Below are 26,608 nucleotides of genomic sequence, written 5' to 3'. Positions count from 1 at the left end.
GAGGTAGCTGTGGGCGTCGGTAAGCTTATAATGAATATTGGTGGACAATGTATCACCAGAAATTGAGACAGCAGTCAAGGAAGGAAAGGGGAAGTGTCAGTGATGGTTCATGTGAAAGTGATAGAGGGGTGGAAATTGGAAGAAAAATTAATACATTTTTCCAGGTCCAGATGAGAGCATGAAGCAGCACCGAAACAGTCATCGATGTACCGGTGACAGAGTTGTCGCGGCGGGGGGGCCTGAGTAGGGCTGGAACAAAGAATATTCCACATACTCCATAAACAGACAGGCATAACTGAGGCCCATGCAGGTATCCATAGCCACACCTTTTACTTGGAGGAAGTGAGATGAGTTAAAGGAGAAATCGTTCAGTGAGAGAACAAGTTCAGCCAGATGGAGGAGAGTGGTGGTGAATGGGGATTGTTCAGGCCTCTGTTCAAGGAAGAAGCGGAGAGCAATCAGACCATTCTGGTGGGGAATGGAGGACATCCATGGTGAAGAGGAGGCAGTTGGGGCCAGGGAGCTGGAAATTGTTGATATGACATAGGGCATTAGGGGAATCGCAGATGTAGGTGAGAAGAGACTGGACAAGGGGAGAGACAACGGAGTCAAGATAAGAAATTAGTTCCGTGGGGTAGGAACAGGCTGACACAATCAGTTAACCAGGACAGTCCTGTTTGTGGATTTTGGGGAGGAGGTAGAAGCGGGGTTGGGACACTACGAGGTTGGAAGCTGTGGAGGGAAGATCTCTAGAGGAGATGAGGTCAGTGCCAGTCCTGGAAACAACATCTTGATGTTCAGTGGTGGAGTCATGGTCCAGGGGGAGGTAGGAAGAAGTGTCTGCGAATTGGCGCTCAGTCTCTGCGAGTTGGCGCTCAGCCTTCGCGAGGTACAGATCAGTACGATAGACAACAACAGCACCACCCTTCTCAGCAGGTTTGATAACAAAGTCAGGGTTGGTCCTGAGAGAACAGTGTGCGACAAGTTCAGAAGGAGACAGGTTAGTGTGGGTGAGAGCAGCAGAGAAATTGAGACAGCTGATGTCACGCCAACACTTCTCAATGAAAAGATCAGGAACAGGTAAGAGGCCAGAGGGAGGGGTCCAGGTAGAAGGAGAATACTGGAGGCGGGTGAAAGGATCCATGGAACAGGGGGAGGACTCCTACCCAAAAAGCTAGGCATGGAGGCGGCGGAAGAAGAGTTCAGCATCATGCCGAACCCGAAATTCATTGGAGGTGAGGGCGTAAGGGTATGAAACTGAGTCCTTTGCCAAGTACTAAACGTTCAGAGGGGAAGGTCAGGAGGTATGGTGAATACACGGCCGGGGCTGGGATCAGAGGGATGGGAAGGGATGAAGGGTCCTGGATGGGTAGTGGTATCAATGAGTTGTTGGAGCTTGTGTTCCTTAGCACCTGAAAGAAAGAGACAAAGTTTCTTGTTTTGATGAACAACTGGACATAGAACCAGATTTAAGTATTACAAACTTCTATAGTTACGAGAATAGAAGCAACTTTGTTGGACTAGTAATCCAGAGCCATTAGTTCAAATCCCATTACGGCAGCTGGGGAATTTAAATTCACTTAATTAAAGAAACGTGCCCTCCTTTGCCTATATGCTGACTCTTAACTGCCCTCTGAAATGGCTTAGTAAGCCAACTCTGCCATAGTATTTTGATAAAACTAATTATGGTAACAAAACAGTACTGTGGGAGTACCTTCACCAGATGCATCACAATGTTTTCAAGATTGTGTCACATCACCACCTTCCCAAGGGCAATTAGATAAGCAGTAGATGCTAGCAGTGAATGAATTTTTTTAAAAATGTGTAACACTCTACCAACATTATTTAATAAAGCAGAGAATAGTTGAATGGGCAATTCAAGAAAAGAGAGAAAAAGCAAATTGATCAGGTAAATGAAATGAGAAGTACTGCGCATGCTGATATTTATCCTTCACACGGACTGGCTGGGATGAATGCCCTGTTTTCACATTATCATTTCTTTCCAATTCAATGCAACACTCATTTAGGGGCTGGATGAACTACAATGCCCAAACAGAAATGCCAAGGTGAACGGTAAAACTGCCATGAACAAATTGGCTCAGATCAGGACATGGACTGAACCCAAAATGTTACTACTCTGTACGAGTCATACTATATTGCATGGTATTTAACCATTATATAAAATCATTACCTCCTTAAGTCAGTAGTCTCCTCCAGCCCTACAACCCTTAGATCTCTGAGTACCCCAGATTCCCCTGGCTCTACTATTGGCCTTCAGCTGCCTAGTTTCCAAACTCTGGAATTACCTCCCTAAACCACTCCACCTCTCTACTTACTAAGTCGCTCCTTAAAACCTTTGACACAGCTTTTGGTCACTATCCTAATATTTCTTATGTAACTGGGTGTCAAATTTTCTGATATAATTCCTCCATAAGGCCTTGAGGACATTTTATCACGTTAAAGGCACTACATAAACGCAAGCTGTTGTTATCAAGGGAGCATTCACTGCCTTAAGTGTCTCAGTCATGTATTCATGCCCTTGTCCCATATAAAAATGTTTCTTTTTTTCCCCTTTCCCCTAGCTTCTGCCCGCATCACTCCCTCCCGCTCTCCAAAATGAAGACCACCTTTACCATCTCTGCAGCTGGCACCTCTGGCCTAGTTTCACTGATTCGCTTGGCTCTTCCACGACCTCTAGCACCACCCCGTCCTCGCCCAGGGCGTGTAAGACTGCCGAAGTTAATGTCCAGTTTGGAAGTGATGTCATTTGCTGATCTTCTAAAATAATGGTGATCCTCCTCATCAGATTCTTCCTTCTGTTCCTATTGTAGAAGCAACAAATAGTTTTCAATCATTGACATAACAAGCTTATTGGCTGAGAGGAAGAATAGTTTTTTTCCCAAAAACATGCATAAGCTGGTGGTATCACTTCCAATTTATCTCCATTCTTTGGACTCTCAGGACTCCAGGCTCTGCTGCAAAGAATCTAGTGGATGAAACAGGTTGCTGACCAAGCTGGACTACCTACACTGATTCTCCTTCTCCTGATCAGTGTCTGATTAGTCTCCCACACCAAAAGGTTTAGGGTGGTTGAGGTCAGGGACTGAGCAGAGTGGGTGGCTGCCTGGCACCATGTCACAGACAAAGGTCCATGCCAACCAAATCTATATAATTTGTTAAATACCAATAGCTGTTTGGAGTTTTACAATCTAATCCACTTACATCCCCCTCATATTTAGACTTATGGATCACAACTGCCTTTGACAAAACACTGGAATCTGGTTTGCGGATGTTGAACTCCTTCTTAGAGCGAGTCTGTTCCTGAAGTGCCTTCCATTCATCCAAAGTCATTTCGTGTGGACCATCATCTACTGTTGCTTCATGTTCCCCTTCATTCAGTCTACAACATAACAAAAAAAATGGGCAAAGTAATGTTTAACTCCTAAAAATATTTGATAATGATGCAAGGCAAGGGGTGATAATGTCATATCATTTTTGTCATTTAATCACTTTTCTACTCTCCACCCCATTCACGGATTCTCCCTTCTGTTTATTTACCAGGCTCTATACTTGCTTAAAAGCCATTCATCTCTTTTCAGTTCTGATGAAAAGTCACTGACCTGAAATGCCAAACCTCCCTCCACAGATGCTGCCTGACCTACTGTGCATTTCCAGCATTTTCTCTTCAAATTTCCAGCATCTTGCAGTAATTTGCTTTTTTTCCCCCTTAGAAAAAAATGACATGCTTTGTGATATTATCTACCCTCCAAACTAAACCAAGGATTTCTAATTAGATAGTGCAGTCTTTTAAAACAATCAGTACAAGACAAACTAAACTGGGCTGGAAGCCAATCTTTTGGCTTCACCCAGAATTTCTTTAACCCTCCCTTATCCACTCCACCCCAAGAACAGGTGGGTGCAAACACAGTAACTCAGTTTTAAGGGAACCACATACCAAACAGACAGATGCTGGGGGTCAAAAGGAGGCAGTATAGAAACAAACACTTGGCAGCATTAGAGAAAAAATACCAGAACTGAGGGAAGGCTTTTGTGGCAGCAGGGAGCTATAATGTAGTATAATCAAATGATATTTACTCTAGGAAATGGTAACGAATACAACAGAGTCAAAAAAGGTGCTGGATAGAAAAAAGTGGTGGCGTAGCCCTATATGTCAAGAACACCTGAGTCACAAGTTGCTCCTGTGCGATGCAAAAACTAGATGATCAACTATTCTTGTCAGATGTCTTTAATGCAGGAGAGCAAAACTAATGCTAAGGCTATACCTAGCGACTCCACATCAACTAATGAAGGAAGGCAGATTGCTCCACGAGATAAATGGGTATGCAAGGAAAGATGTGTAAGAAAAGGCAAGTTTAAATGGGTAACTTCAAATCAACCAAATATAAATTGGCAATAACCACAGCTCAAGATCACAAATGTAATTAGTGACTGATTCATGACCCAGTATCAGTGACACATGTACTCCGAATGGTGTTGAAATTGCCTAGGATGAAGTTTAAAAAGACCTACCAGTCTTAGTAGACTTGACACTATGTTCAATCAATGCAGAGCCACAATCAACAAAGTAAATAAAGTGCTGACCTATATAACCAAAATAGCAGAGCACAAGTCAGATGAAGTCATGTGCAAACTGTATAGTGCCTAATCAGACCATACCTTGAGTATAGTGTCCAGTTCTGGTCCTCAAGACATTCAATTACTAGGAAAAGTATGCAGAAAAACCCCAAAACTGATCCACAGCTTTAAATCTGAGCTATTAGGAAAGACTGAAGAAACACTGAGGAAACTTGGACTTTTCAGCTTTAAAAGGTACCTTGAGAGGTGGAGTATTGATCACACAAGGTGATTTATACATGGAATGGATTTTTGGATAGAGTAGTGAAAAAACCTCAAACTATTCAAGAAAGAATTAAAAACAAGAATATGACTTTTAAAGATGAATGAACAAATATGAATTGCCTCCAACATCCACAAGTATCTTCTGAGCAGGTAGAAAAATGAGTGAAGTAAGTATGCTGCATAGTACAGAAATCTAAAAGTAGCGAACTCACTTATTCTCTGCATCGCCTTCAAGCACTTCTTGGGGCTCTTCCATTTCAGTCGTCTCATCAGCTGGAGTTGTCTCAGTCTCTCTAAATTCGTGGGGAAGAAAAGAAATGTTTACTCTCAGTCCAATCCCATTGCAGCCACGACCAATGTTCCCTTTTAAAGTTAATTGTTGTGAGTGGCCAAAACTTCCAGTGCATAGTGCCTAATAAATTTTTCTGTGCTGCCAATAAGCATGTGGTATTTATCCCAAAACCAGGCCTGCACGATACCTTCCATGCTACTATGTGGCCCCGCAGCTCAGTGGGAGCACTTTAACAAAAATGTTATGTCCAAACATTCAATAAAGCCACTCAACTAATATTTCCCAAATCTATTTTACTTCCTTTGGTAATAACTTGTAATAATGCAGATTATCCGCCGGGCAGCCAAAGGAAGCCTTTCTCATGTCAAAAGGAAACTTTGGAATAAAAGACCGGTTTGACAGAAGAATCACAGAACCAGACTATTTTGGCAGAGAAAGCAGCTTTTCAGCCGATAGATCTTGATCCATTTCCTTGCCCTTTCAAACAATTTTTCCTCTTTAAATATTTATCAATTTCCTTTCTAAGAGCTGTACTCCTCACCCACAGCACAAAACTATAGAATAGTATAGATATATTAGCATAGATAGAGGATTGGATAACTAACAGGAAAGACAGTAGGGATAAATGGGTCAATTTCAGGATGGCAAACTAACTAGTGGAGTGCCAGAGGGATCAGTGCTGCGGCCTCAACTATTTACAATCTATATGTTAATGACTTGGATGAAGAGACCGACTATATTGTAGCCAAATTTGATGATACAAAGCTAGCTTAGAAAGCAAGATGTGAAGAGAATACAAAGAGTCTGAAAGTAATTAGGAAGGCATACAGAATGACAGCTTTTATTGCAAGGGGGTTGGGGTATTAACGTAGGGAAGTCTTGCTACAGATGTAGATGGCTTTGGTGAGATCACACCTTGAGTCTTGTGTACGGTTTTGGTCTCCTGCATTGGAAGCAGTCCAGAGAGGGTTCACTAGCTGATTCTTGGGATGAGGGGTTTTTGTCTTTCGAGGAAAGGTTGAGCAACTTAGGCCTATCAAAAACAGAATTACCTGGAAAAACTCTGCAGGTCTGGCAGCGTCGGCGGAGAAGAAAAGAGTTGACGTTTCGAGTCCTCATGACCCTTCCACAGAACTAGTTCTGTTGAAGGGTCATGAGGACTCGAATCGTCAACTCTTTTCTTCTCCGCCGACGCTGCCAGACCTGCTGAGTTTTTCCAGGTAATTCTGTTTTTGATTTCTGATTTCCAGCATCCGCAGTTTTTTTGTTTTTAAACTTAGGCCTATACTCATTGGAGTTTAGAAAAATGAAAGGTGATCGTAATGAAACAGAATATTCTAATGGGCTGACAGTATGTCTCTCCCCCGCAGCCCCCCCCATCCCACTGGGGAATCTAGAACTAGGCACAGTTTCAAGAAACCGGGGGGAGTCTCCCATTTAATTCAGAGATGAGAAATATTTTCTTCTCTCATAGTCATTAGTGCTTAGAATACTAATTGCTTGCAGCAAACAATGGAGTCTGGGACATTGTATTCAGGGCTGAGTTAGACAGATTTTTGATTGCCAAGGGAGTCCAGAGTTATGGGGGGCAGGTAGAAAGTGAAGTTAAGACTGTAATCAGATCATCCATGATCTTACTGAATGTTGGAGCAGGCTCGATGAACCAAATGGTCTACTCATGCTCCTATTTCTTATGCATCGACCAGACAACAAAAATCTCCCTCATACAGGAATATATTTTGGATTTCACAGCTGGTGAGACAAAAATATATCCACTAGCCCATAGTGTATACAACTATAGGACTTTAGTGACAATATTCTGGTCTTTTCTATACCTTGATCTCCCTTCAGGCAACATCTCAGATTGATTAGGGACGATTAGGATTAAAAAGGGTACCGTGCAAATTGACAAGGTTGTTGTCTGGTATAAGGAATTAAAAATATGAAGACTTCAGTAATTGGGGCTCTTCCCTCCTCCTCCCACCATTTGGTATTGCTTCTTTAAAGTGTGTTCAAAGTGTTTAGTAAGATGAAAGGATGGGACATGGTAGATAGAACAACTTGTATTTATACAGCACCTTTAAATGTAGTAAAACATCCCAAGATATTTCAACAGGAATGTTAAACAAAATTCAACAGTCACACAAGGAGGAGAGGTTAGGGCAGAAGTAGACTGTTTCCAAGTAGTTATAAAGTCTAGAATAAGTGATTATAGAAACAGAATTACAAGAGATTAGAACAGAGTAGAAGAAACTACTAACAGTGATAAATTGCAGACTACTTTTACTGCTATTACTAGTTAGTGTTTATGTGGAACCTTTAACATGATAAAAATGTCCCAAGATGCTTCACAGGAGCATCATCGAGCAAAACTAGACAATTTGCCACAAAAGTGATTATCAGGGTGGTTGGCCAAACGCTTAATCAGAGGTGGTTTTAACAAGCATTTAAAAAGAGTTCAGACAGCATCGATTAGGGAAGGAGTTCCAAAGCTTAGGCAGAAGGTATGGCTGCCAATCATAAACCAATTAAAATGATGGATGTTCAAGAGGCTAGAATTGGAGAAGTGCAAACAACTAAGGATTGTAGGGCTGGAGAAGACTGCAGGCATAGGGAAGGGGTGAGGCCATGGAGGAATTTGAAAACAAGGGTGAGAATTTTAAACTTAGGATACTGCTTAAGGAGGAGCCACGTACATCAAGGGAAACCGTGGTGTTGGTGAACAAGACTTGGTGCGAATTAGGACATGGGCAGTTTGGATGCCCTCAATTTTACAGTGGATTGGAAGTTGGCAAATACAACAGCACCATTCAAGAAAGGAGTGAAAGAGAAAAGAGAACACTATAGGCCAGTTAGCTTGACGTTAGTTGTCCGGAAAATGCAGAAACCACTTATTAAGGAAGTCTTAACAATGACTTTGAAAATCATAGTGTGATCAGACAAAGTCAACATGGTTTACTAAAGGGAAATCATGTTTGATAAATTTATTAGAGCTTTGAAGATGTATCTAGTCAGGTAGATAAAGTGGAATGAGTAGATGTAGTATACTTGGATCTCCAAAAGGGCATTAAGGTGCCACACAAAAGGCTAATGCACATGATAATGGTTGATGGAGTTAGGGGTAATATATTAGCATGGATAGAGGGTTGGTTAACAGATAGTAAACAAAAGGTAGGGACAAACAGGCCATCTTCAAGTTAGCAGGCTGTAACTAGTGAAGTACTGTAAGGATCAGTGCCTCAGCTATTTACAATCAAAATAACTTAGATGAAGAGATAGAGAGTAATGTATCTCAGTTTGCTAATGATACAAATCCAGGTAGAAATGTTATCTATTAGGGGACACAAAAAGAGATATAGACAAATTAAATGAGTGGGCAACAAAGTGGAAGATGGTGTGTGTGTGGAAGTGTGAGGTTATTCATTTTCATTGTAAGAACAGAAGAGCAGAATTTTTTTTAAGGTGTGAAATTTGTAAATGGCAATGTTCAGAGAGACTTGGGTGTACTCATACAAGGAATACATTGTTATCATGCAGGTACAGGAAGCAATTAGGAAGGCAAATAGCATGTTGGCCTTTATTGAAAGGAGACTGGGGGACAGGAATAAATAAGTCTCATTATAGTTGCACAGACCGTACCCAAAATAATGTGTACAGTTTTGGGTCTCCTTATTTAAGGAATGATATACTTGCATTGGAGGTGGTACAGCAAAGGTTCACTAGATTGGTTCCTGGGATGAGAGGGTTGTCCTGTGATAAGAAGCTGAGTAAATTGGGCCTATGCTCTCTGAGAGTTTGGAAAAATGTGAGTGATCTCATTGAAACATACAAGATTCTGAAGGGGCTTGACAGGGTAAACACAGAACTTGTTTCCCTTGGCTGGAGTATCTAGAACACCAGGGGCAGAGTCTCAGGATAAGGGACCAATCATTTAGGACTCAGAGGGTTGTGGAAGCTCCATCCTTGTAAATATAAGTCTGAGATAGATAGATTTTTGGTCTTGCAGGAAATCAAGGAAATAGGGAGCTGGAAAGTGGAGCTGAAACCAAAGATCAGCCATGATTGATTTGAATGGTGGAACAGGCTCGAGGGGCCATATGGTCTACTCCTATTTCTATTTCATGGGCCAGGAGTGCACTGGAATAGTCAAGTCTAGAAGTAACAAAGATAGGATATGAGAGTTTCAGTAGCAGATGAGCTGAGAGTGATAGCGCGGAGCTACTTTAAAAATTAGCAGTTGAGGCAAAAGTTAAGATAAGCACATGAAGAAAAAGTGAAGTAGTATTGATTTGAACCATCTTTTCATCCAAAGAGTAAATGAAGCCAAGCACTGACTGAGCAGAATAGTACATTTGTGTTGTAGCTTTACAAATGCTTTCCTATCCCTGAAGGATAATATGGTAATTGGACCATATCTTTACATTGTTACCCTTATCTGTGGTTAGCAGTGGTATTATTCTTCACACGAAACTTGTTGCGAATCACATTAGTTGTCAGTTTTTTTATAGTCAGCACTGATACCAAAAAATTGTTAAATTGTACCAATGGACAAATAAGTATACCAGTTTAAATAAATAAAAAGTATCTCAACAACATCATGAGTCAGAACATTAAAATTCAGTGCAAGAGAAGAGGAAGGTACAGATTTAATCTGCCACTCAGGTCGAATTGACGCAGAAGCTGGGCAGTGTCTTGTAGCCCCCATCTGTTGGGCAAAAAGGATACTTACTGGCAGAGGTTTGGGGAGAGGTCACCTTCCCACTCTTCCTTGTCTAAGCAGACAAAATGAAATAACAAAATACATGCAACCTCGGAAGAAAGTTTACTCAGTGTTTTTCAACCAGAGTTACCTGGAATCCAAGCATCATATAAAGGGTTCTGCACAATTTTCAGGTCCAAGACACAATATTTTTCATTAAATGTAAGAACAATCATTCAATCGTGCTTTACTTTGTTTTCATTTTTAATATATACACAGGAGGAGGAGAGGAGGGATAATGTGTTGGGTTCCACAGAATTTCATAATATATCACAGGATTCCTTAACCTAAAAAAGGTTGAAAACCATTTGTTTAACTATTGAGATGCAAAATTTGCACGATAACCACGTATTCATTGCCATCAGGACATTTTTGGAATGCAGTTGGTACAAGATCATTGCTGTGGGCTAGTACTGACATAAATGGAGACTTTCTTCAAGAAATGATCGTTCGTGAGCATGAAGCAAAAACTATGTAAGTGAAGTGGCGCAAGTGCCAGTGCTTTTAACCATCCTGTCCCCAACCCATAAAAATTACTGTCAGAGATCTTCCATCTGTCTCCAATAGCTAGAGAGTCAAGCTTGCCTGATGCACAATGGGGAGGGAGCCACAATGCAATTTCAGATGAGGAGCTGCAAACTGGGGCAGAACCCTCAGCCCAGTTTAAAAAGGTAAAAAAAAATTGTGCTAGCTGGATGAAGTCGGTAAAATGCCACAAAGCAACTTTTGGGGTTAGTCTTAGGAGTTCTGCCTAGCTTAAATCGGGATATGCGCAGTGTGACATATGCCTGCTGAAAGCAGGTATAGATTCTGTTGTGGGTTTACTAAAGACACCAAGAGGGAAAAAAGGTAACTAATCACAGAAGCATTGATGATCTTGCAAAATTGGCCCTCTGTACAGATGGGAAAACAATTTAAATCGTGACGAACTTCTTCCAGCTCGGCTCAGGACTAGCCATTTCCTCAGAGTGCAGAGTGCCACTCTTAATTTCTACATCCTCAGCAGGGTGGACATCTTTACTGTGTCACTACAGGTGCAGATATCTGCCTCAAGTATTCAGCTGACCAGGTCACCAGGATTTGGGGGCAGGATCTGCAACTTTCCAAAGTGGTAGATGGAAGTCCTGCCCATAAATTTGTGGTATTTCTGCCCTTAACTTTCCCGTCAGCCATCACAGCCAAGTAAACATGGCAGGTATACTTACACCACCAACCTGACTCTCCTGCATCACAATTAAACAAGGCAACAGTTCTTCAACTGCATTGTTCCAGATGCAGCATAAAGGCAATAAAAAAAATTACCCCTGAAAATATAAATTAAGAGAATGGAGAACTGATTTATCACTTGCAATGTTTATTTTAAAAAGGGGTGGTGTTGGGTACCATTTTGCCTTCTAAACACTTCAGATTATATTTCCTCTACATCCAATACTAGCCAGAAGAGAAGGAAGAAGAGCTTGACCATACAACGAGGGGGTGGGAAGCTGGGAGTAAGTAAAACATTTCCTAGCAGCTGGTTAAAGAACAATGATATTGTTACCAGGTGCACTTTTCACCTACTAGTGCCATATGGGTGTTAGAAATTGTGTAGATATAACATTTCTCCCCAAATAAAAGGAACTTCTTTAATTTAGTAAAAATGGATACAGCTGCTACATATTTCCGCTCCAGTTTCCTGAACATTTCTGTACAAGTTCATACCTCAGATCATCTCTGACTGTTCCCCAGTTTCGAGATCCACTTCCACCCCTTTTGTCCTCTGGTTTCAATCCCCTAAAAGAGAAAGTTTCTTAGTATAACCCAGCTGTTCAATCTCTTCAAAATATTGGTTTAAATTACAACCCTAAAAGCTATTTCTTTTGGCTCAATAATGTTCTCTGAAAGGAGAGGACAAAAGGGGATTTAGGCCAATTGACCATTTGCTTCAAAAAGAAACAATTATACCATTTTTCTTTCCCCACCTTCAAAATGTCATCCAATAACAGACACCATTCCAGCCAAAGCCAACAAGCAGAAAATCTGCCTCCAAACCTCCTGAAAAGATTATTCATGCCCTATGGAGCATGTCTGACTCGATGGTAGGATGTTCCCAAAGTTCAGTCAATGCCACTAAAAACAGTCCTGACATGCAAGCATATGTTCAAGAATGGCTCTCCTGCCTCCGTGGGGAGGCATCAGAGCTGTAGTGCAAAGATGGGGCTTATAATTCTAAAATCCTGCTACTTTGCCCTTCACACCATACCTAAACAGGAAAAAGTGTCAGAAGGTCAAAAACTTAGGCCAGGGCTCAGATAAACTGGTTCTGATGAAAGGTTATTGACCTGAAATATTGGGGTGAATTTTACATTTTGGCTGGCTGTGAAGTAGCCCCAGCAGTGCCAGAACTCAGTAGTGGCCGCACCTGGAACTACAAGCAGTCCCAAGGAGAAGATCATGGATGCCAGATTTACAGGTGAGTCCAGGGTTTTTGGTTGGGGAGGGATCAGGACCCTGGGGGTGGGGGTGGGTCGGGTTCTGCAGACTAGGGGCCGAAGGGAGGCACAAAAGAGGGGTACTAACTTGGACGGGGAGGTCCCCAATGGGCACACGGCACCCCTCCCCCAAGGAGGTGGAACCTTCCCCTTCCTTTCTGCCTTTTAGCCAAAGCCACAAAAGAGTGGTCTGGCCTCTTGCCCCAACCACACATATTATTGCTGCAGAGGTGAAAACAGGCCTATAATTGGCCAGTTAAGGGTCTCAATAGGCCTAAGGCAGGCAGGCTGGCAGCTCTCTCAACCACCCACCATATTATGGGGGACAGCTCAGGGGTAAGCAGGAAGGTGGTAGGCTAGCAACCTGTTCTATTTTACGTGCCCCCTTCCCCCACCACCTGCAAATATGCCAGCAGGAACCGTAAGATTCCCCCATTAACTGTTTCTCTTTCCAAAGGTGCTGTCTGACCTAAGTATTTCCACACTTTTCTGTATTTATCTCAGATACACTGGGTTCAATCTGGTGCTTGGGATTCCACAGGATCTTATTGGGGCAGAGCCTCCACCTATCCTTTACAAGACCAACATAGACTGAAATGGAATAAAAACAGAAAATGCTGGATAAACTCAGGTCTGGCAGCATATGCGGAAAGAGAAACAGAGTTAAAGTTTCAAGTCCAATATGACTCTTTTTCTGAACTGAGAGAGGTAGAGATGCGATGGTTTAAGCTTTTGAAAAAGCGGGGAGGGTCAAGTGGAGCAAAAGAGAAGGTCAGCAATAGGTTGGAGGGCGGGGAGGTTAAATGATGAAGATGTCATGAAACCAAAAGCAAAGGGACTGGTGATGATAGAATTAAAGAAATGGTCCAAAATAGGTATGAACAGCAGAATAAAAAGGTCAGCACAGTCTGAAAGCAAAAATATGGGAACAAGATACAAACTGGCACTGGGAGGGGGGGGAGGGTGTTGGGATTCAAAACGGAGGACAGACTTCGTGGTCTGAAATTGTTGAATTCAATTGACTGCAGAAGGCTGTAAAGTGCCTAATCGCAAAGATGAAGTGCTGTTCCTCCAGCTTGCGTTGGGCTTTACTGGAACATTGTAGCAGGCCGAGGATAGAAATGTGAGCATGAGAACAAGATGGCGAATTGAAATGGCAAGCGACCATCGGGGTCATACTTCCGCAAAGTGGTCACCCAGTCTGCATTTGGTCTCCCCAGTGGAGACCACATTGGGAACAGTAAATTCAGCGGACTAAATTGAAAGAAGTACAATTAAATTGCTGCTTCACCTGGAAGGAATATTTGGGGCCTTACATAGTGAGTAGGGAGGTGGTAAAGGGGCAGGTGTTACACCTCCTGTGATATCATGAAGGTTCCGTGGGAAGGGGATGAGGAGCTGGGGTGATAGAGGAGTAGACCAGGATGTCACGGAGGAAATAATCCCTTCAGAATGCTGACAGGGGAAGATGTGTTTGGCGGTGGCATCATGCTGGAGTTGGTGGAAATGGTGGAGGATAAGCCCTTGAATATGGAGGCTAGTGGGGTATAAGTTGAGGACAAGGGAACACTATCATGGTTCTGGGAGGGAGCGGAAGGGGTGAGGGCAGAAGTTGGGAAAATCGGTGAGACTTGGTTTGAGGGCCCCGTCAGCTGCTGGGGGCAGGGGGGTGGAATCCTTGGCTGAGAAAACAAAGAATGTCAGAAGCGCTGTTGTGGAAGGTAGCATCATCAGAACAGATGCAACCGAGAAACTGGGAGAACAGAATGAAGCCCTTTCAGGAAGCAGGGTGCGAAGAGGTGTAGTCAAGGTAGCTGTGAGAGTCAGTGTACTTGTGATAAATATTAGTAGACTGTCTATCCCAGTAATGGAGACAGAGAGGTTAATTAGGGGAGGGAAGTGTTGGAGATGAACCATGTGCAAGCAAGAGAGGGGTGGAACTGGAAGCAAAATTCATGGTTTTTCCAGTTCCGAACCAGATCATGAAGTGGCATGGATACAGTAACAGTCATCGATATACTGAAAGAGGGTTCTGGGAGGGGGCCTGAGTAGGATTGGACCAAGGAATGTTCCACATGCCCCATAAAAATACAGTCATAACTAGGGCCCATGTGGTATCAATAGCCACGCCTTCAATTTGTCTTACTTCCTCCAAAAGGAGAAATCGTCCAACGTTTAGCCAGAAGGAGGAGGGTGGTGGAGGATGTGGATTGTTCGAGCCTCCATTCAACAAAGAAGTAGAGAGCCCTCAGACCGTCCTGGTGGGGATGGAGTTGTAGCAGGATTGGACGTCCATAGTGAAGAGGAGACGGGTAGGGCCAGGAAACTGGAAATTGTTGAAATGACGTAGGGTGTCAGAAGAATTACAAAATGTAGGTAGGAAGAAAGTGGGCAAGGAGAAGAAAAAAAAAATGTCAAGAAAGAAGTTCAGTGGAACAGGATCAGGCAGGAATGATGCGTCTACCAGGACAGTCCTATTTATGGATTTTGGGAAGGAGCTAGAAGCGGGCTGCATGGGTTGGGATACTATGAGGTTGGAGGTTTATTTTAAGAGTGTACTGGAGCTTCCCAGTTCTCAGAGTTTCTGCATCGCATGCCTCCCATCAACTGAAATGCAGTCAGTGATCTGCCTATCAGGGCCAGGTATGGCAAGCCACCAAACTGGCCTCAAATGGGTTCAGGCTAACATTGTGAGCTTTGAAAAAAAACTTGTTTGGAAGTTTCCTCTTCTCTCCACCCTACAAGCCAGGCACCAATGGCATTGCAACTAAGAGACTTCCCTTTGACAGGATCAACAGGTAAAATCTCAGGCATTTACACTAGATGCCAACCCCAAGTGAATATTCATGACCCCAATCAGTCTGCATTCCACTACTCAGTGGCTGTGCATGTCAAGAGCCAGCATACTCCTCTATCTCCATGTGTGTTGCAATCTTTTTTGAAATCTAACACTATTAGGATTTTTAATACAACCGAGGAGGACTAGCTTCAGCTTCCCTTCATCTGGGAGATGTCTGAGCTCCAAACACCATCACCAATGACCATGACTAGCACATTTTCTGCATCAGAACTACAAGTGTTGACGTGGCCACATCCAAATTACTATTACACACAATTAGCACTAGTTCCATATTTCAGAATGAAATAAGTTTTCAAGCTAGCTTGCAGATTTAAAAAGATTTAAAAATCTCAGTTCTTCAGCTTTGCAATTCAGAAAGAAACAGCCAAACCAGGTTAGGAGCACACAAAGCAGTCGTACAGCACTATTCGGAGTTTTATAAGCAGCACTCATTTCAGGCATGATCCATGCACTTCTGGCAGCCCTTATTAGGTGGATTCATACTGATTCACCCTAGGCCACATTATATTGTTTTCACTACCAAGGGTCAAATTGCCAGTTCCATGTCAGAAGCATTAACCAAGCAGCACAAGAAATCCTCTAGACTCAATCTAAAAATGAAAAGAAAGTTGTAAGTCTTCTCAACCTCAATTGATTCAGTGCCACCCAGGTCTGGTTTTCAGCAAGCGACTACTGCAAAATCTGGAGCCAATGCTCAGTGGTTTATCATCACTCAAAATTCAGTCATCTGGTATTTGGAATAGGTTCCAACCTCAAATTACTTCTATCATTAGTGTATAACAGGGCAAAGTAATCTTGACTGCTAGACATCTTTGCAAAAAAGGAAATGAGTCTGCCCAGATTTTCATCTGGCTCTGTGGTTTCAACCAGAGTCTTTTACAGCTCATGACTGGCATCTCTTCAAGTTGTAGTGAGTTAGGCATGTCCCATCAGCATCCAAAGTAGATAAATCACAAGGGGTCCCCTGCCAAAATGCCTCACCCTCTCAAAGTTAACAAGAAGAAAAGGAATGCATTCAAGGGTTCCCATAGACTCCAACATTCTTCTCCACTTGGCTCTGTCCTCGGCAAGAATTAAAAGCAATATCATTAGGAACAAAAAAAACCCATTACTTTGCAGTCCTAAGCAGTTGACAGATTTCAATCTATGTGCAAAGAGCCTCCTCACAGCTGCCAACTTCACTATTACTTCTACTCAATGTGTTGATTGCGAATAATCCAGCAGAGTTCCAGGTTACATTTCTCAATTTTCTTCCAAAAGAAAAACAAATACATTATGCTGCTTGCACCATTACTCTCAATAATTCATGGTTTAATATTGGTTTTCATATAGCACCTTTCAAGTCAAAAAATCTCAATGCTTTCATTACGATCCACTTAGAGAACATTAACTCTTTAAAGAAAGGTATCCCAATTATGCCAATGGAAAGAAAACAATGGACAAGATTTTACTTTTTGAAATATTTACTGTAATAAACTGATTCAAGTATTAACAAGCAAAGGAAATTTGAAATAAAAAAGCAAATTCCACTTTAAATAGTCAATACAAAGATACGCATCACATAAGTTACAAGCATTCACATTACTTCCTGTAATCTCAGTCTTTCCAACTCAGCCTCTGCTAAACAGAATTTCTCACTCAATTTTTTGACCCTCAAGTCCCATTCATCAGCAACCTTATTCCATCCGAAGGCCCCAGACAGTTACCAGCCATTAGCTGCACGTCTATGAAACCCCTCTGACTCGGGTCGTGGCAGTCCTGATGGCACAGAATCCCCAGAGACTCCCTTCTCCAAACCCTTTAAACGGTCTGGGTGCTCTGGTGACACAAACAGTAGCAATGGGTCTTGTTCAATCCACAATCATTTACTCTTCATGCCCTCAGCTCTCTGTCCTTTCCAACTAAATAACACACAAGGGGAACATTCTATTCCGAGAAAACTGCTTCAACACAAGGATCTATTCTGAACTGCCAAACAGAAAACAGATCCATTCGGTGAGAACCTTGCTTGCTTCCTCTCACATGGATTCTCTGTGTTCTGAACTGCCAAAAGACAGGCTGAAATCCAACACTGCTGCAATTACACTTTGCTCTTGGTTGTTCATCCCCATGGCAACTTCAGGTCTTATGGTCATTTTTTGGCCCCCTAATGTCGTCATAATCAGGAAACCATTTAACCCTCTTTCAGAATACTCCTCAGTTCATCTTGGTCTTAAAGGGAGCATCACAAAAAAGAAAATACAGGCTTTTCCCAAAGCACATAGCTAATCATACTTTACAGTACTGTTACTCATACACAGCAGCCCTTACACACCAGCAAAATCTCATAACAGATGAATAACTTTAGCTGATACTGTAGATGGTTAAAGATCAACTAGAAAGCTGGGATAACTCCTTGCTCTTGTAGAAACAAAATGGAGGGGCGGCCTGGTCGAGCTGTTTTAAGATTATGAAAGAGTTTGATAGGGTTAAGTGTAGAAATGATATTTCCAGTTGCAGGGCAGATTAAAAGTAGGGGCCATAAATATAAGATTCCCCCCAATAAATTCAATTGAAAATTCAGAGAGAAACTTCTTTAACCAGAGAATGGCTGAATGTGAAACTCGCTACAAGGAACAGTTGAGGCAAACAACATAGATATATTTAAGGGAAAGCTAGATACACACACACACGAGAAAGGAATAGAATAATATGTTGATAAGAGGGCAAAGATGTGCACTGAAGAGCCTCAATTATGCACTCAACCTCTGGTGTGCAGTTTGCATCCATAACCTTCTGACCTACAGGTACAACTAATAAATGGGTGAAAACTGCCTCCTGTTGTCAATGTGATACATGAACATGAGGGGGGAGGGGAGGAAAGAGATAGAAGGAATGAAAAATAAAAATGTGAAAAAGAATGATAAATTGTGTGGATTCCTTACAAAAGGTATACTAGTTCCAAGTTTACCCCCACCCCCAAGCCCACCAACTCTTGAAATGGGATGACTGCAATCTCAATTTACACTGAATTTGAACTTTTCAAAATAAGAAAAAAAACCTGCATCAAACAGCAACAAATTCATTCCAATTGTTATAGTAAACACTGCAAGTACTACAAGTCCAGAAATGTAAAACCACCATCACAAAGAAATTTAATTATTTGGACGTGAAGGCTAAAACATTTCCTTATTAATTATAGTCCACAAATAAACTGCATGAAATTTCTTCACAATTCAGCATCAAGTGAATCATACAGCTATTTAAATCGTTCTCTCTCTCTCACACACATACAGAGGGGCAGGAGGACACTGCCACCCAGTCTCGGAAAGCAGCCAAGTCTGAGAAAAATCAAGTACTCTCCAAGGCCAAAACCATGATAATTTTTTTTAAAAAATTGGTACACCATTTCTTGCCAACTGCTAGCAAGTGCCTGACACATCAGCAGCACAAATGCCAAGCAATGCATTCTACCCAGCTCCGGGAATTCAAAGCTGCATTCAAAATCCAGCACACAACACAGCAGTACACTTTAAAAACAAACAATTACGTTCCCTAGAACCACTCCACAGGAACATTCACAAGACACTTAAAACCCCAATATCATAATGCATCATGCACACTATCACATATCTGGTATGCTATGAATACAGGCCCAGATCTTGTGGTGCCAATAGCAGTGAACACCAACAAGTTCCAGGGAGCCCACTTACACTCAAATCTGGAATCTGCAGTGTGCCTGAATGGGCTTCGGGAGGATCCAACACCAATGATCCTGTCGGGACCCGTTCATTCGGGAATTTGGGTGGATTTCCAAGCAGTTACACAACCTTTTTTTACATAGTTGTTTTTAGGGCTGCTCCTAGCAGATGCAGAGCTTGCTCGGAGCACATTCCTTTAGACCAACAAGAGAGAGTGTTCAAAATCTCCCATTCCTTCAACTCCCCCAGCTCTTCTCCCCACTCCTCCAGCTCTCCTCCCCAATCAGAATCCTGGCTCTTCTTTCCCCCCACCCCATTAAGTGTTGTTTCGGAGATCAGCAGGGCTGAGGAACTAGAGTAGAGAAATGTCAGGGATGCACCGGAGGAGCTGTAATTAAAACATATACACAGCTACGTTGCAATTTTTTATTTGATGGTGGTTAAGAGTCAAGAAACACTTACCTGTGCTTGAGCTGAACACAGACCTCAAAGGGTGTGTCTTCAGCATGTGACATCAGGAGGGGCCATGGCTTCACCACAATGTGCCACTAGGCCTCTCCATTGACTTTGCCGTTGGACCCATGCTGCAGTTGGGAGCACAAGTTCCTGCTGCAGCGTGCGACCAAGGTAGGGTCGTACCACATCATCCAATCAACGGCAAACACCTCTGCTTCACTGCTGATCACAAGTACCGGGCCTTAACGTGCGATAATGTAACTTCTTAAACTACATAAGCTAGACATACACAAAGTCGTCTACAAAGGTTCAAATGGACCTGTCAGCCACTGCACGGAACTATTACAATCATGCACCTCCCAACATGTGCGCTTCCCTTCACCCACAGTTAATTTTGGTGCAGTACCAGGAACCAAATAAGACGGCAGCAGGCCACCTCTGCGCATGTTCACACAATGCAAACATTACAGCATCAAATCACTGTTTTCTTAAATTAAGCATGCATTCAAGTAGAATACCACAATCGATATAAGCTCTCTCCATTCACAAGTCTTGATCATAACTCATTTGTATCATGCTTGTAAAAGACATACCTTACATCCGATATGTTGCCTTGATTTCTACAGCATTCACACCCAATTTACTTATTGTACTGTTCAAGCAACTCACACTTTGTCATTTCCACTATGCCTTTCAAACTCGCGTTTTCCTCGCAGGTCAAATCCATCAACACTCCTGGGAAAGCCACCTCGTCCTCGACCACGTCCTCTTCCACCTCCACGCCCTTTCACTGATGCCCTGTCCATTCTGTCAATTGGACTACAAAACAAAAACAAAATGAACATAGGATACACATTTTGTTTTTAAATTACTTGTAAAGTTAGACTGAGATTAAAGTACATAAATCATTAGTTATTAGTGACGTCCATCACAAAAATGTACTGTAATGACTAGCTTGTGTATTGTACTTATTGCAATCCTTAATTGGGCATCATATTGCTTTGCACTGGTAAAACATTGAGCTTCAATCTGAATTTTCTTTTTGCTGCTGGCATTCCATGTTAAGAGCTCCAACCTGCAGTATGATGGTCCAATGCACTGTCATATTAATATACCACAACACACATTCCAATTTCAAAAATGGTGGTGATGTGATGTGCAAGGGGTTGCTAAGTGAAAATCAAGCTTCTTCTTGTAGCCATTGTGGAGGTTGGCTGGGGAGGGTTTGGAAAACAGAAGCTGTTCTTGTGGCTCTATGAAATACATTTCATGCCCCTTGCAAGAAAATGAGAAAAATTGGCCCTTCTCACATGGAGTTAAACTTTTCGCCAAGTGCTCTTAGTGAAGGTGTAAAAGAGATCTTCCAAAAGATTATTTTCCATATTTGTTGCAGATAGGTAAATAGCCCAGATCTTCTGCTCCCAATAGCAACAAACACCAAGATGTTCATTGCTATTGAGGGATACAATGGAACCACAAATTCCAGGGATTCAACTTGAGCCAGAACCCAGAATTTGCAGTTTGCCAGAAATGGCTCTATGGGAGCCCAAGCTGGTGGTCCTGCCAGGACCTGTTTGGGCTCTTTGCTGGATATCCAGACTGTTTTGTATCCAGATTTATTTAGAACTGCTCCTCGCAAATGTCAAGTACTCTCGGCTCCGCTCACCCACATCCCCATCGGCAACACAACTCTGTTCCAACATTAGTCAGACTAAGGGCTGGGGATGTGGAAGGTTGAGTGGTAACAGGACCAAGGACCTTCAATTAAAAATAGATGTAAGCGTTACAATCCCCGTGGGAGAACCCTAAACCAAAAATTACTGAATGGCCCACAAAATGAAGAAATTACCAACTATAATTTCACTTCTTGTAGCTTTTATTTATAACACAAATCACATATGAAACTCCAAATAAAAAAAGTAAATCTCACTTTAAATACTCAATAAAGATTAAATACAATAGAGATTCATCTTATCGCCCCCCCCACACAAATGTGCAACTACGTAGCTACACAGTTCCACAATATGCTGTTCTTTATTCACACAAGGTAGTTCAGGAGTCCATCAGCAAGGCACACTTCTATGAAACCTCTCTCTCTAGGGTCCTAACGACCTTGATGGTGTAGCTTTCCAGAGTTCCTTTTCTACTGACCAACCAGTAATACCTCAGTTTAAGGTTGGCCACATCTGGGAAAACACCCAGTTCTCTAGCTTCTCTGAACTAGTCGCACAGCTTTCTAGGTTTTAAGACTCTTTTTGGCCAACTCACACAGTACCTCCAAGAGCTTGTCTCCTTTTCATCCAAACAGAAAAACTGACCTCTTCTTGAAAGTATTATGCTGCTTCTCCTTAGAATAATTCTCTATGTTCTTCTTTCTTTCTCTATCTCCTTTGTCTTGGAGTCTGCATCAGTACACTGATCACTCACCCTCACCCTCCAGCTCTTCAACTTGTAGCTCTCCTTTGTGTCTACCAGCCACACAGCATCATATCTTAAACTTTCTTCCTGTTGGTACTGCTTCCAGGTTAAGGGTCACCAGGTCACACGAAGTAGCATTTCTTATTATTCAAGAAAGGTATAATTGATCCCTTTACCACTGATGCAAACTTTTCAGAAGTCCTTTTCAAACAAACATTCTTAAAACAACTGGACATTTTTAAAAATATATTTATTCACGTGATGTGGGCTTCGCTGGCTGGAACAGCATTTATTGCCAATCCCTATTTGTTCTTGAGAAGGTGATGAGCTCCTTTCTTAACCGCTGACATGTGGTGTAGATACACCCACAGTGCTGTTAGGAAGGGAGTTCCAAAGTTTTGGCCCAGTGACATTGAAGGAACTGCAACATATTTCCAAGACAGGATAGTGAGTGACTTGATGGGGAACTTCCAGGTGGCGGCGTTCCCACGTATCTGCTGCCCTTGTCCTTCTAGATGGTAGTGGTCGTGTGTTTGGAAGATGCTGTCTAAGGAGCCCTGGTGAATTCCTGCAGTGCTTCTTGAAGATGGTACACATTACTGTTAATGTGCATCGGTGATAGAGAGAGTGAGTGGATGTAGTGCCAATCAAGCAGGCTGCTTTGTCCTGGATGGGGTCAAGCTTCTTGAGTGCTGTGGGAGCTACACTTATCCAGCCAAGTGGGGAGTATTCCATCACACTCTTGACTTGTGCCTTGTAGATGGTGGAGAAGCTTTGGGGAGTCAGGCAGTGAGTTATTTGTCACAGGTTTCCTAGCCTCTGACCTGCCCTTGTAGCCACAGTATTTATATGGCTAGTCTAGTTCAGTTTCTGGTCAGTGATAACCCTGTGGATATTGATAGTGGGGTATTCAGTGATGGTAATGCCATTGAACGTCAAGGGGTGATGGTTGGATTCTCTCTTGTGGGAGATAGTCATTGCCTGACACTTTGTGGTGTGAATGTTACTTGCCATTTATCAACCCAAGCCTGGATATTGTCCAGGACTTGCTGCATTTGGACATGGAATGCTTCAGTATCTGAGTCGTCGCAAATAGTGCTGAACATTGTGCAATCATCAGCAAACATCCCCACTCTGACCTTATGAATGAAGGAAGGTCATTGAAGCAGCAGCTGAAGATATTTGGGCCGAGGACACTAGCCTGAGGAACTCCTGCAGTGATGTCATAGAGCTGAGATGACTGACCACTAACAACCAAAACCATCTCCTTTGTGCTAGGTATGACTCCAACCCACAGAGAGTTTTATTCTTGGTTCCCACTGACCCCAGTTTTGCCAGGGCTCCTTGATGCCACACTCGGTCAAAAGCGGCCTTGATGTCAAGGGCAGTCACTCTCACCTCACCTCGGGAGTTCAGCTCTTTTGTCCATGTTTGAACCAAGACATTCTAAAAAAAATTAGAAATGTTCCCTTACTGTACTGCTTCTGGGTCAAAGGTCGTAATAGAAGACAGGTTAAAAACACAATATCAGTGACCTGAAGGCAGACTTCAAGGGCACTTCTTCAATTCATGACATGAAAGAGGTCATGATTTCACTGGAACCATGCTCACAACTACTGCCCACCACCCCGCCCCTCACTGCAGCCAGGAGAGCATGTTCCTGCTGCAGCAGCCTATGAAAATGGTAAGGATGCAGTTTAACATGCAGTCAGCAGCCTAAACCACAGCTTCACCACTGACTGCAAGATCTGGGCCTTTATGTTCTTCTCACATTCAGGCTACATAATTGTCTGTGTAATAAGAAGCTGCCTTTACTGTTCCTGTCCATTTATCTTTTAAATGAAAGCAAAGAAATATAAATTGTAAACATTTAGCTAATTTATACCTTTCCTTTATTAAAAAAACATCTCTGGAACAGTATTTCATGATTATTTGAGCAGAAGCTTATGATTAAGTTTAAACTCAATTTTATTTAGATCCTTCCTGCAAATTTGACGGTGGGAAGCAAGGAGAGGAAAGGCCTAGAATAAAAAGAAATTTTCAATTGTTTAAGATGAAAGACAAAGACATTAAACATCTTATACTCTCGTCATGTTAAACCTAACGAGCAGCAATTCTTCAAGTTTACTTTTTAAACTCTGGAAATTATCTAGTAATGATGTGCTCAAATTTTGTTCACTTTTTGGAGCACACAGCTTTGGTTTTCTTGAGTAGATATCCTATTTCTACAAGATAGATATCCCATCAAATCCTTAAAAGGGTTATGAAATTATGGGCAGTGCAATGGTAAACCGAGAATTAAACAATACCATTAATTGGCATCCCATCCACACCTAAACCATGTTCCAAATCTAACTTCTCATTAGTAGAAGACACAGAGCTATGAAACTTAGCTCCTATAAGTTTCTAATAACTGGTGCAAGTGCAGGAGACCTAATTCCAGGAGTAGGTTCCTACCTTCAACTGTATTTGAGTCATAACCTAAGATGCAGATACTGGGAAAGAAGAACCTTTTCAAAAATTAATCCCTAATAGACACTAAATAAACACTACCATATATTGAAGCTTACCCATTCTTCAAATGTATACACCATATTAGTTAAATAAAATATTTTTCTGTTTATTTGATATTTTCGGTGATGAAACCTTAAAAAGTGCACCAGTTGCTTTCTCCTTTAAAAGTTAGCTTAGCAGAAGAATGCGTTCTTAAAGGGGGACATAGGAGAAGGAGGGATACAATCCCTTCCTCAGGCATCCAACACACACATCTGCAGCCCAGCATATCAGGGCAAAAGATAAGACTGAATTGCTACAATCTTCAGCCAGAAGCACCGAGTGGATGATCCATCTCGGCCTCCTCCGGAGGTCCCCAGCATCACAGACTCAAGTCTCCAGCCAATTCAATTCACTCCATGTGATATCAAGAAATGGCTGAAGGCACTGGATAGTGCAAAGGCTATGGGCCCTAACAATATTTCAGCATTATTACTGAAGACTTCTGCTCCAGAACTTGCCGCGCCCCTAGCCAAACTGTTCCAGTGCAGCTACAACACTAGCATCTACCCGGCTATATGGAAACTTGCCCAGGTATGTCCTGTACACACAAAGGACAAATCCAACAGCCAATTACCAACCTATCAGTCTACTCTCGATCAACAGTAATGGAAGGGGTCATCAACAACGCTATCAAGCAGCACTTGCTTAGCAATAACCTGCTCACTGACACCAGTTTGGGTTCCACTAGGGCCACTCAGCTCCTGACCTCATTACGCCTTTGGTTCAAACATGGACAGAAAAGCTGAACTCCCAAGGTGAGGAGAGAGTGACTGCCCTTGACATCAATTCCGCATTTGATTGACTGTGGCATCAAGGAGCCTGAGCAAAACTGGAGCCAATGGGTATCAGGGGGAAAACTCTCCACAGGTTGGAGTCATACCTAGCAAAGGTCAGTCATCTCAGCTCCAGGGCATCACTGCAGGAGTTCTCAGAGTAGTGTCCTAGGCCCAACCATCTTCAGCTGCTTCATCAATGACCTTCCTTCCATCATAACGTCAGAAGTGGGGATGTTCACTGATGATTGCACTATGTTCAGCACCATTCGCGACTCCTCAGATATTGAAGCAATCCACGTCCAAATGCAGCAAGACTTGAACAATATCCACGCTTGGGCTGACAAGTGGCAATTAACATTCACACCAAACAAGTGCCAGGCAATGACCATCACCCCTTGATGGTCAGTGGCATTACCATCACTGAATTCCCCACTAACAACATCCTGGGGGTTACCATTGGCCAGAAACTGGACTAGCCATACAAATACTGTGGCTACAAGAGCAGGTCAGAGGCTAGGAATCCTGCAACGAGTAACTCACCTCCTGACTCCCCAAAGCCTGTCCACCACCTACAAGACACAAGTCAGGAGTGTGGTGGAATACTCCCCACTTGGCTGGATGAGTACAGCTCAAGAAGCTTGACACCATCCAGGTCAAAGCAGCCCGCTTGATTGGCACCACATCCACAAACATTCACCCCCTCCACCATTGACACACAGTTAAAGCAGTGTGCACTATCTACAAGATGCACGGCAGGAATTCACCAAGGCTCCTTAGCACCTTCCAAACCCACAACCACCACCATCATCTAATAGCACAAGGGCAGCCAGCAGATAGATGGGACCACCACTATCTGGATGTGCCCCTCCAAGTCACTCACTATCCTGATTTGGAAATATACTGCTGTTCCTTCACTGTTGCTGGGTCAAAATCCTGGAACTCCCTTCCTAAAAGCACTGTGGGCGTTCCTACACCACATGGACTGTAGCGGTTCAAGAAGGCAGCTCACCGTCACCTTCTCAAGGACAACTAGGGATGGGCAATAAATGCTATCCCAGCCAACCAAGCCCATATCCTGCGAATGAAAAAGAAACACACACATTTTCAGCAGAGCTTGCTGGATACTGAACAGCTATTCTCCTTTTGGATTGCAGGAGTGCCAAAGCAGAATGGAAGAATGGAATGCACCTACAACTGCTCAGGGATCAAACCTTGGTCATTTCTGTTTTACATGACCCGACTATGCAGTAGGGTGGCAGGGGGGTGCGGGTATGGAGAAGTGGTAGTGGTGTGGTGGGATAATCATGGATCCATAAGAAACATTTACTTTTTAAGTACAGTATTTGGGAATCAGAAGTATACATTCACAGTCACTAGGGTTGTTATCACGTTCAGTTTTCACAAAAATTGACAAATCATTGAATTTAATCCCCAAATACCAGTAATATCCATAATGGCATAAAAAAAATGCAAGCGTCCT

The 26,608-nt window shown here is 42.6% G+C and overlaps 2 protein-coding genes across 3 annotated transcripts in view; one reads left to right on the top strand and one right to left on the bottom strand.

Annotated features, from left to right (window-relative positions):
* Positions 1 to 26,608, top strand: part of LOC121277288 (dual specificity protein phosphatase CDC14A-like) — a 237,217-nt gene that overhangs the window by 193,715 nt on the left and 16,894 nt on the right. The gene's annotated exons all lie outside the window — the stretch shown is intronic.
* zgc:103482 (uncharacterized protein LOC450001 homolog) overlaps positions 1 to 26,608 on the bottom strand; it is a 36,609-nt gene that overhangs the window by 4,173 nt on the left and 5,828 nt on the right. Inside the window, exons 3-7 of one of the 2 annotated variants that reach the window (XM_041186567.1) lie at positions 20,048 to 20,197; positions 11,613 to 11,684; positions 5,073 to 5,153; positions 3,223 to 3,400; positions 2,634 to 2,822 (exon numbers count right to left, since the gene is read on the bottom strand). In XM_041186567.1, coding sequence (XP_041042501.1) covers positions 2,634 to 2,822; positions 3,223 to 3,400; positions 5,073 to 5,153; positions 11,613 to 11,684; positions 20,048 to 20,197 — 670 coding nt within the window. The remainder of the gene's footprint in view (positions 1 to 2,633; positions 2,823 to 3,222; positions 3,401 to 5,072; positions 5,154 to 11,612; positions 11,685 to 20,047; positions 20,198 to 26,608) is intronic. The other variant, XM_041186568.1, reaches the window with a different exon arrangement.

The sequence above is a fragment of the Carcharodon carcharias genome, chromosome 4 (assembly GCF_017639515.1).
Source record: "Carcharodon carcharias isolate sCarCar2 chromosome 4, sCarCar2.pri, whole genome shotgun sequence".
Taxonomy (NCBI): Eukaryota; Metazoa; Chordata; class Chondrichthyes; order Lamniformes; family Lamnidae; genus Carcharodon; species Carcharodon carcharias.
The sequence above is the reverse complement of the archived record's forward strand: the minus strand, read 5'-3'. Positions and strand labels throughout refer to the sequence as shown.